The sequence below is a fragment of the Pseudochaenichthys georgianus genome, chromosome 21 (genome assembly GCF_902827115.2).
Source record: "Pseudochaenichthys georgianus chromosome 21, fPseGeo1.2, whole genome shotgun sequence".
Classification (NCBI taxonomy): Eukaryota; Metazoa; Chordata; class Actinopteri; order Perciformes; family Channichthyidae; genus Pseudochaenichthys; species Pseudochaenichthys georgianus.
In genome coordinates, this window is record NC_047523.1 from 26,448,012 (window position 1) to 26,459,078 (window position 11,067).

At 43.2% G+C, this 11,067-nt stretch overlaps 1 protein-coding gene across 2 annotated transcripts; it reads left to right on the top strand.

Moving 5' to 3' along the window:
- The first annotated feature begins 275 nt into the window (after nt 1-275).
- Nucleotides 276-10,838, top strand: acp6 (acid phosphatase 6, lysophosphatidic). Of its 2 annotated transcripts, none has more exons than XM_034109892.2 (11): nt 276-469; nt 1,119-1,338; nt 1,474-1,602; nt 7,286-7,416; nt 7,544-7,623; nt 7,705-7,792; nt 7,966-8,098; nt 8,573-8,673; nt 8,826-8,918; nt 9,000-9,165; nt 9,274-10,838. In XM_034109892.2, the coding sequence occupies exons 2-11, from the start codon at nt 1,126-1,128 to the stop codon at nt 9,406-9,408; spliced, it is 1,269 nt and encodes a 422-aa protein (XP_033965783.1). In that variant the 5' UTR covers nt 276-469; nt 1,119-1,125; the 3' UTR covers nt 9,409-10,838. The 2 variants fall into 2 exon arrangements, with proteins under 2 accessions (XP_033965783.1, XP_033965784.1); XM_034109893.2 differs by lacking the exon at nt 276-469 and adding an exon at nt 484-873.
- Nucleotides 10,839-11,067: the final 229 nt, after the last annotated feature.

The following is an 11,067-nucleotide window of genomic DNA, read 5'->3' on the forward strand; positions in this document are numbered from 1 at the left end:
AATAATAGATATAGCAGTAGACACAAAGAAATATAATAATACAAATATAAAATGACTATGTATTTAAAAAGTGACAATATAAGTGTGTTTTACATACAGGTATGTATAGTTATGGGATTGTTAAGTCAATGTTGGTACCTTATTAAATGTTATGCTAATACTTTTAAAAGATCTTGAATGCAGCACTTGTGAAGTGCTGACACACAGAGGGCCTGTAGGGGGCATTAGCCCACTTTGATGCATTCCTCCACTGTAAAGGGTCAGAGTGAGAGGTGTATGTTGGGAAATGTAGTTCTGTCTTCGCAGCTCTTACCTTTACTTTCATTGTACAATGGCATTGGCTCCCCTACAGTTCCCGACATGTCCTTTGGTTTGAAACTTGGGGAAGACCTGCCGAATGACAAGTGAATATATAATTTACTGAACACTGTTTCTATCGCGATAAAGCAGCAGAACCTCGCCTCAGAAAGTAAGTAGATAGTTAGCTTAAAGAAAGTTAGCTTCGTTGCAACGGTTATGAGCTAGCTAGTTGAGATGGAGGTCACACTTCCTGTTATCACGATATGTAACTAGCTCGTGTTGAAACCATACAGTCTATGGTTGAAACGTTAGCCTGTTTTTTCTTACCGTGCTTCATCACGAAGACACAAGTTCATCCATTTGTGTTGGCTAGCTCAGGATACCACTACTGAGCTTACAGGATTTAGTATTGTAATGACATTAACTAGATCATTTCAACGTAATAAATAATGTGTGTAGTGGTGCTACAAGCAGGTTACTGCATACCTTAGACTAGAGCCACAACGATTACTCGTCTAAACATAATCATTTCAGTCGAAATACCCCTGTGGTTCCAGCCCTTCAGTATCGACGGTTGGTTTGCTTTTATCTGCTTTTTTTTAATTAAATGTATTACTACATTTCTGAAATTGTGTGGACAATGTGCTTACAATATAGATAGACCATTATGCAATGATTAACAGAATAAGTTGCTTTATGAATTGGGTGGATATGACAGTACACGATGTGCATAGAATTGTATTTGAAGGTGATAACATTGTTGAAAATGCATGTGTGGTTAATTCAGACATTGAACAAAGTGTCTGTTTTGTTCACAGCGCAGCCATGAGGAATCTTTGGACCAAAGCTGGTGTTTTTGGTTCGGTGTCGATGGCGTTTGGTTCCATGCTGTGGTCACAGAAAAATCCTGAGTCGGACCAGGCCAGTTCCCCCCCTGGTGAAACGGATCCCAGTTCTTCATACGAACTAAAGCTGGTCCAAGTCCTGTTCAGACATGGTGCTCGAACGCCGCTCAAGTCAATTCCTGATGTGATGGAGGTACATCTCTTTCTTATTTAGCACTCGTGGCTACAAAAAAAGATGTAATGTCACATAAAATCTTATATCTTATATCAATTTGTTTATCAATATATTATACTAATTATTTCTCTGGACACAATTGTCTTGCCTAAGGCCCAATGGGTGCCAACGCTGTTGGAGCCTCCAGCACACACCCAGATCAAGTATGAGGTGACAGATCTTAACGGTGGCCCCAGGCCCCCGGCTCCTGTAGAAGACAGCTATCGGAAAAACATCCTGAGCGTGAGTAATCTGAATTAGAATACCTTTCTTAGTCCCACAGAGGGGAAATGTACGTTTTTACAGTAGAAAAAGAGTCACTCACAGACAGCTTAATGTTCAGTGTTGGGCAAGTTACTTCCAAAATGTAATATATTACATATTACTTATTACTCTCTTTTGAAAGTAATAAGTTACATTACAATATTACTGTCTCTGAAATGTAATGAGTTACACTACTTTAGTTACTTTCACCAAAATAACTGCAAAAGAAGTGGCTAGGTATTTTAAATGCTAATATGTAGTTTAGTGCAGCTCATTCTACATCCAGTGAAGGGCAATGTGGTATAGCATAACAACTGTGTAGGCCCTTAAGGCTACTAACAACTTGTTTTACACGGCTTAGTTTTATACTCGATTCTGATTCTAAATGCTTAACATGTGACACGTTGTTAATCCAGTACAGACCACTGTCAAGGACTATAATGAAGGTTGCTAAGGAGGATCAAGAAAGAGAAAGGAAAAGAGGTTAAAAGACGGAGCGCTGGACGTCAGATAAATGAAGAAGGCAGAGAGGAAGTAAACACTAACAGGACACGGAATGGGCTCTGTAGTGTGTTTAGTATATGGCCGTGTACAGGCCCGGTTCCAGAACAAAATGACTCAGGTGCCCCTTTCACACCAGCGCCTTTTCAGCTCCGGCTCGGAGCTAGAGCCTGAAAAGCGCCGGGTTTTCCTGTTCACACCGGAGCTGCGCCGGCTCTTAGCTCCGGAATCCGCTTCATTTCCAGCTCCAAAAAATTGTCGGTCCAGAGGCAAGAGCTTTGGAGCTAAGAGGTGACGTCGCTTACGTCTCTCTCACGTCGAGGCGTGCAGGAAACTAAACCCACCTCCCATGGGTCGACTGTTATGCCTGCCTACAAGCAGTAGTGCCTATAAACACACTTTATAAAGTCAGGCAACACTAACCAGGCTTCGTGTGATTCTGTTTATTTATGCCTTACTTTGACCATCCGTTCGCTGTTATCGATCATTGTGGAGAGAGGCAGACGTGTTGTTTTGTATTATTGCAGCTATCGGATGCAAGTAGTCAGTTTAGCTTCGGTTGCTATGCTAACATCACCCGTTTTATACCAGAGAAACTTTCATAACAGCGTTGTGATACCAAACAGTGTCAATTCAGACTGACACACATTCACTTAGGCTAAGGGGAACTGGGGATATGCATCAGCTGCTTGTGTGAGTCGGACAGTGAATACTTTAGAGCGGCCGCTGCAGTGTGAGCTAACCGGGAGCTAACGGGAGAATAAACTCCTGTGGAAGAGCAGCACTGCAGCGGTCGGTAAATGCTGCAGAAACACATTAATAAACAATGAACCACGGCACTCTGTAGAAAAGTATAAGGTTGGAGAAGTCGTTATTCAATTTATTCTGGCTTCGTGTGATTAAAAGCAACACGATCATCGACCCGACGCAGTTGTTGTTGTGAGCTGCCGTAATGGCTGCCGTTGGGGAGCAAATCAGCGATGTAAACGGTGACATCATGAGCAAGGGCAGCTCTGGGGCGCCAGTGGGCGGTGTGTACAGAGCGGGAGCTGAAAAGGGAAACCGGAGCTGAACCAGAAAAGCTCCCGCTCGGAGCTAGAAACTGAAAAGCGCCGGTGTGAAAGCCGCAAGGGTGCCTCTGAGATTACAGGGGGCGCAGCAATAGTCGGTTTACATGAGCAATAGTGGCCGGCAACAGCAATGAAAAATAGCATTGATGGTCCCCAATGAACACATGATGGCATTTGTTATGTTTTGAAACCAAGCAAGTGAGGACATTTCAAGTGAGTTAAAAGTGCAATCCTGAAATATTTCATACAGTCCAAAGTGGACTGTGGCAAAGAAAAGCACAACAGCTTCAAAACTGTAGTGATAAAACAAATGAGAACATATTGTAATCAAGGCAAATATGATTTGAACCAGCTCATGGTTTGAAATGGCAAACATTGAAAAGCAAAAGTATTATTAAAACCATGTACTAAATCATCCCCTTGGTCCCATCATATACTCTGGGAAGAGAATATTTACTGTGCTTGAAAACTGGTTTCACATCATCGTGTGAGGTTGACTTTGTGACCTGGAGAACATTTCAGCTGCAACATTAGCTCGTTGATAAGCTTGGGATATGAGAGAGTTTTGTAGCCATTCGTGGTGAAGGCATCTGTGCTATTGTATGCATTATTTTTGACCCAACATTTCTACAGGCATGGCAGAATATGGCACTATTTTCACATGAATATTCTAGCCCTTATTTTTATACCACGACGAGCTGCAAAATGACCGCCTAACCCCACTGTACAGACGGGTACTTGTTTAGATATACCTGGGCAGGCTCTGTTTTGCCGTGGTATCCTCTGCGGGCCGCAGAGGGGCAGCGTAGTTTCGGGCGACGAAGACTTCTGTTCCGGGGGCGAGGGCGGCGAGTCAGGCGGGAGTAAGCTAGTGTCCACAACGGAGGGTAACGTGATGTCCCTATCTGACCTGTTGCTACGGTCTGCAGTAGATGCAGTGTTGCTGGCGTTTAGTGATGGTTGCTTTAACCATTTTCGTATAAATGATTATCCACAGTGTGTCACTGCTGTGGAAGCACTTTGGAAATGATGCACGCGCAGCGGAGCAAGTCACGCGCACCTGACACAATTTGTTGTTTGTATTTTTCGCTTTTTTGAATAGAGGGTGCATAACATTCAACTGCCCGAAGATCCCGACGCGAAGCCTGAAGGGTAAACACACCAGGTTTACTAATCTACCCGCAAAAGTTGTCTCTGGTGTCGGAATGTCTCGCTATGTTAGTACATTCTTAAAAAACAAAACACCATTTTATTTCGGGTTAAAATGTGTTGTAACTGCGTTACTGAGCATTGTAACGGCTAATATATTACCCACATCTCATAAGTAATGCGTTACATTACTTCGTTACAGCAAAAAGTAATATATTACTGTAACTCCGTTACTTTTGTAACGCGTTACACCCAACACTGTTAATGTTACATATGTTACATGCATTAAAAAGTGTTCAAGTAAAAAAAAATTAAATAAAAGTTACACGACTTACAAAATACACATCCTGTAAGTGCTCCCTGTGGAGGAATGCTGAGGAACAAGTTCAGGTGCAGCAACTTGGCTTCTTAGATATGTGAGGATAATAGCCCAACACATTTCCACAGCAGACATTTAGACCTGTAATAGCTAGAAAAGTGTCATTTAGTTTAGGTGTGCCTGTTCCAAGGCTTTAACCGTGTTCAAATAACTTTTTCTTAAACACTTACTGAGACAAAGAGCTACGTCTGAGCTTTGTCTGCACCACAATTTAGTGTCTGCTTTGGTAAATGCCTATTGTTTTTATGTGTCTCTGTATAATCAGGTTCTGACAAGTGATTGTGTATTAAATACTTGTTATACTATGTGTATTTCAATGTTCTTCCCCTAGATGTGAAGAAACTTGTGGATTCAGTATTCTTTCTCCATCTAGTGGCCAATAGGATTCATTACAAAGCTGCACAGATGACATTAAAGCGAGTTCATTCATTAAACTCCTCTCCGTCACGCTGCTGGACTGTGTGTAGAGCCTCCCTGTGAGATGTGTGTGCCAGCCACTGTGTCCATATACATGATCGTTTCCTGTGCTGAGTTAGCTCCTTTGCTAAAGAGGTTTACTGCACTGGATTTAGCTTAGAAAACTAAATCCCACAATATGGACTCGGGCCATCCTTCTACCACATTCCTGCATGCGATCGCAGGTGTGTGTTTGTTAGGCCAGGGGTTCCCAACCCCCGGACCGGTACCGGGCCGCGGAGGTGTTACTGCCGGGCCGCGAAATAGCTGTGAGTTTATCGTAATATTTATATTTGCAGAATTATAAATATATAAAAATATGTTATCATAATATTTTTCGCACCTATACCAGTCATTATTTCATCCAGTAGCCTGGTTAAACTTTCACCAGAAAACCGTTGAAAATGGCTTTTATGATGTTCCGAGGGATTCGGCGGCTCAGCCTCTCGTGCGCACGAGAAAGTTACCGGTGCGCCAAGTAGGAAGAGGAGCGCACAGGAGACAACCGTTTCATTGCAGACTGTTATGTTTATGTGGGGAAATGGCAGTGCATACATTATTTGAGATATATTTCAAACTCGGACTTCATTTTAAGGACATGTCGGCCAGGGGTGTAGAGCTATTTGTTTAAGCACCGGATTGGCAAAACAGGAGAGTAAACCAGTCTGCCTTTTACATTACATTGCATTTAGCTGACGCTTTTATCCAAAGCGACTTACAATAAGTGCGTTCGACCAGGAAGACACAACCTTGAAGAAAACAGAATCATATAAGTACATCAGGTTTCATAGAGCCAAACATTTCAAGTGGCTATAGATAAGCCAGCCCTTTATTAGTATATAAGTGCTCTGTTAGCAGTTCTTTGTTAGTAGTTATATCGCTCGAAGTGGAGTCAAAAGAGATTAGTATTCAGTCTGCGCCGGAAGATGTGTAAGCTTTCTGCTGTCCTGATGTCAATGGGGAGCTCATTCCACCATTTTGGAGCCAGGATAGCAAACCCACGTGTTTTTGCTGATGGGAACTTGGGTCCCCCTCGCAGCGAGGGTGCAGCGAGTCGTTTGGCTGATGCAGAGCGTAGAGCACGCGCTGGGGTGTACGGTTTAACCATGTCCTGGATGTAGGAAGGGCCAGATCCATTCGCAGCATGGTACGCAAGTACCTTGATCTATGAATTCATGTCCGGGACTTTCACGGTATCTGCTGCCCGCAGCTGTGAAAACCTCCTTCACTTCATGAAATGGCTGCAGCACCAGGAGGCAGCGGGACGTATACTCCGCCTCTGAGAAGTGCAGCACCAGCGCGCCGAGAGCTGTGCCTTTTTACGCACCGCCTTCGCTGTGTTTACCTTCATCAGAACAGCTTGAGTGACTGCAGGCTGCTACGTGTTAACCACACACACCTCTACACACACCTCTACACACATCGAACTGCCCGATTACTCCCCCTTTTATTAGTTTAATGAAGGAGATGTCCAGTCACCAAGGCACATGATGTGTGTGTGTATGTGCTCTGCTAAGCTCAGCTCTGTGTGTTCGGTGTGTTTGTGTCTGTCCGACACCGGCATTTGTTTTCAAATGACCATGAACAGTAATTTACACACATCTGCTAACTCCATAGGTAACCTATATGCAGGTGTTCCCATAAGAAATTAGTTTAATCTTAATCTCGATGTAGTGCTAAATGCTGTCGGACGTGCACCGGAACGAACGTCACTATCATAATATCTTTTGAAAACAAATGCCAGTCACACACACCACAAACCAAAACGTTGATCTATCTGTTTTCCCGTTTCGGTTTAAAAACGGAATAACGTCGGTTTTTTGGTTTTCCGTTTTTCCGAAAAACCAAAAAACGACACCGGTTCTTTTTTAAACATTAATATGTTTTGGATGCATATTGTTCTAGTATTTGTTCAGGCTGTTGCATACAATTAGCCTCTGTTGCTACCTGCTGGTGGTGAGTAAATATTAAAATCAGTTAAAATTGACAACCGGTCCGCGATTCTTTTTTAATGTATCTGCCGGTCCTTGGCACAATAAAGGTTGGGAACCCCTGGGTTAGGCCACATCTGTGAGTTAAACCTGGTCGTGTTTGTCGCTCTTGGCAGGGTGGCTCGTTCTCCGGTCAGCTGACCACCGTGGGCATGCAGCAGCTGTACGAGCTGGGCAAGAGGCTGAGGACAAGATACGTAGAAGAGAGCTCCTTCCTCAGCTCCACCTTTAACCCAGCTGAGGTCTAGTAAGTGTTCAAATCATGAAGGATAGCAAGGAAATGAAAAAACACTTTTCTGTACACTATGGAGTGCAGTTTAAAAGGATATCCGTCTAAATGGCTGCTGTCCATGACCAGTTTTTTCCATTTTTAGTGTACGCTCTACTAATATTGTGAGGACCATTGAATCTGCCAAGTGCCTGGTAGCAGGGCTGTTCCAGCAAAAAGAAAAAGGTAGGGTAAAGATCCATATGAGCACTCTCATTTTTCTATTCTGCTACTTATCTAATGTGAAATGTTATCTTCTACTTAAAGAAATTGTGCCTATATTCACAACGGCGTCAGAATCTGAAATCTTGTATCCTAACTACCACGGATGCAAGCTGCTGAAAATCCTCGCCAGGTTTGTAGACAACATCTTTATTCCAGGCATCGACCATCCTTTGCACTCCCTGTCCCAAAACTGGACTCTCGCGAGATAAATGTGTTGTGCAAAATGATTAGGCGAGTGGAGAGGCCTGTGACAGGTTGTCATGGTGTGTCTGTGTTTTGTGGCTGACACTGTGTTCTGTGCAGCCACCGCTGGGCAGAGTCATCCACTCTGCCAGACATCGCAGCCGACCTGCAGAGCATCCAGAGCGAGCTGGGCATCGCCGCTCACCAGCACCTCGACTTCATCCTCATTAGGGATGACATGGTTGCCAGAGAGGTGACACCGCTGCATCCTGATTCGCATGACTTTTATTAGGTCTCACCACAAGCTATCCGAATACATATGATTATTATGAAGACGTGGCCTGGACGGAAGTGGCAACCCAGCATGATGCCAGTTATGCAAAGCGTAACTCAACAACAGAGTTCATCTGGGTCAAGACATTTTAACAAGCTAAGATACCAGATTCAGCATGATTTGAGTTTGAGCAGTTATGGTATTTACTAATGAAGATATCATAAGGAGATAATGAATTCTTAAAATGTCTTCAAAATTAAATAACGGGCGATGAATTACATTTCTCTTTCCATGTTCCATATCGGACGTCAGAGGGGCATTTTGATTTTCAAATGAGCTTAAACATTACTTTAAGTCTCCATCAATAGACATGTTGGAAGTTCCCTTTCTGTAGTTTGTGCTGCTCACAGCATCGCTAATAACTGACTGTGTCCTGTCTCTGCGCATTAACAGGCGCACGGGCTGCCCTGCCCATCAGTGCTGGACACCTGGAGAACCAAAGTGGAGCAGAGAGCTGTGGACATGATCTGCCATGTGTATGAACCCAGCAAGAGGTACACCATTATGATTTAGAATGGAGGCTTTCAAAGGGAAAAGGCCTCCACACAGTTTCAGGGGATGCACCTATTTTCAAGCTCTGTCTAAGAAGGCCACAGTCCTGGAAAACCATTTGTTGTGAGTTCCCCTCTATATCTGTTTTTTGCAGGGAGAACTTGCAGCTGTGTGTGGGACCCCTCATGCATAAAATGTTAGCCAACATTGAGGGGAAACTACAGGGCACCTCGTCCGAGCCAAAAAGGTTAGACAACGTTTTGTTTCCCACACTTCTTTGTGTTTGTTCTTCAAATGACCCACTTTAAATTCCCCCTCTCTCAAACAGGAAGCTGTTTTTGTACTCTGCCCATGACACCACTTTGATTCCCTGTTTGATGGCTCTGGGAATCTTTGACATGAAGTGGCCACCATACGCCGCTGACATCACTGTGGAGCTGCACCAACACCGGCAGACCAACAAGCCCTTTGTTAAAGTTTCATACATAGACCAGGTAGGGGCGGAGAATGTGTCGACGTTTATTTGAGAAGCTGTTGCATTTCTTCCTGAAGCTGTTGCATTTCTTCCTATCGTTAACTCTAAATTGCTTATCTTTCTGCAGGATCAACTAATACCAGGCTGTAGTGGCGTGTACTGCCCACTGGATGAGTTTAAACGGGTCCTCTCATCATACTCGCTGAGCTCTGACCTCTACCAATCACTTTGTAATGGCAAAGAGGACTCAACCAAACCATAAACCTTCAACCAACTGTAACGGACCGTCTACACAGCGGCGTGCGTTGACGCTTGCCGGCGGACATGTCTGAAACTCGACCAACAACCAATCACATTAATCTCCCGCCCCTGACACACAAGCAGCGGTTTGATTGGCTAGAGCTTGTACCTGCATATGATTTGATTGGCTGACGCTTCTGCCGAGGCGTCAAAAGTTGAACATTGCTCAACTTTTGCAGCGAGCCACGCCAGCTACGCTCCGCGTCGCTTCCCACGATGCATTTCAGCTAAAAGTGACCTCACCCCATTCAAAGTGTCAACGCACGCCGCTGTGTGGACGGGCCGTAACACTGTGCTACTCACAATATCACACATCATGATTTTCTTAATTTAAATCCTCCATTCTCACTCCTGCCACCATGGAAAACTTTCTTGGGTGTTCAATTCCTTTTAACAGTTTACATAACCCTAACAAGTATTACTCTCCTCTTTTGTTACCATGGCAGTAAAGTGTTCAATATAGGTAGATTCATTTAATGGATATGGCATATTGATAATTGTAAGTGCTAAACCATTTTTTGTTCAGTTCAAATTTGCATTCACTTAATCTGATTGGTTTGAGAATAAAGGCACACTATTTTAAATATGTGTACCTCAGTAGGCCCTACTCATTAATCTTTAAAGGCAGATGACAAAAACATTCATTTCTCAAAAGTGTTTGCTCGATCAGCAGAACACTAAACCAGGAGAAATTGTGCATTTGTTATGGACCGTGTCAGCTGTGGGTTCATGGCAATGTGCTATTCTACGGAGTATTTAATGCATGTACACAAGGCAACACTCCTGTACGTGTAAAATAGTTTTTAGACAACATGGGAATGATATGGTGCAGAGGAATAAACTATATCAGGGTTGCTTACACAGGATATATATTGTTTGTTTGTTTAGTTGCAGATTTGTTGAAAAGGGAAACGTACAGATAAGCATCAGCCTTAGAAGTTCAAACCGTGGCTACAGTTTACTCTTGCACTCAAAGAGTATTCCCTTAAAGGTTAACCAAGGTTGCACCAATAGCAGTATCTAATTCGACCAATTTGGTTGCGTTTAAATCAATCATTTCACATTCAAAACTTGAATCAGGGGAATACTAAGCATTTCATGTACTCATGTTGAGGATTGTACAGGTCACCATCTTCATGACCATGTAGAATCTGCAGAAGTTGAATAGTAATGCTACGGTGTGTTTGAAGAGTGAAACATTAGTTTGCCTTCTTGTAGGGATGTGGTGATACCATCAGAACACAGTATAATGTATGCGTGCCCAGTATACTGTATAGACCTGTGTTAAAATAACACACATTGTAACTCATCAGCGGGAGTTTCCCGTGACCTGCTGCTCGAAATATAAAGCTTTGGATTTGCAAATAACCAATAAAGATTTTAATCAATGAACGTCTCCTTTTTTGACTATCGAATGAAGACCTTTATACTAATCCTACCAGCTATGTAACACTTCAAAACAAATGCTAGTAAAGCACAACTAGTTTGAGCAGAAATGCATCAACATTTCATAAGTGTGGTGTCCTCTGAATTACCTCCTGATATAATGTCAACTCGGCCACGCTGCTTCACGGTATGACTTGCTCCCTTTGTTCCAGCTCAATGCTAAGCTGTTTTGACG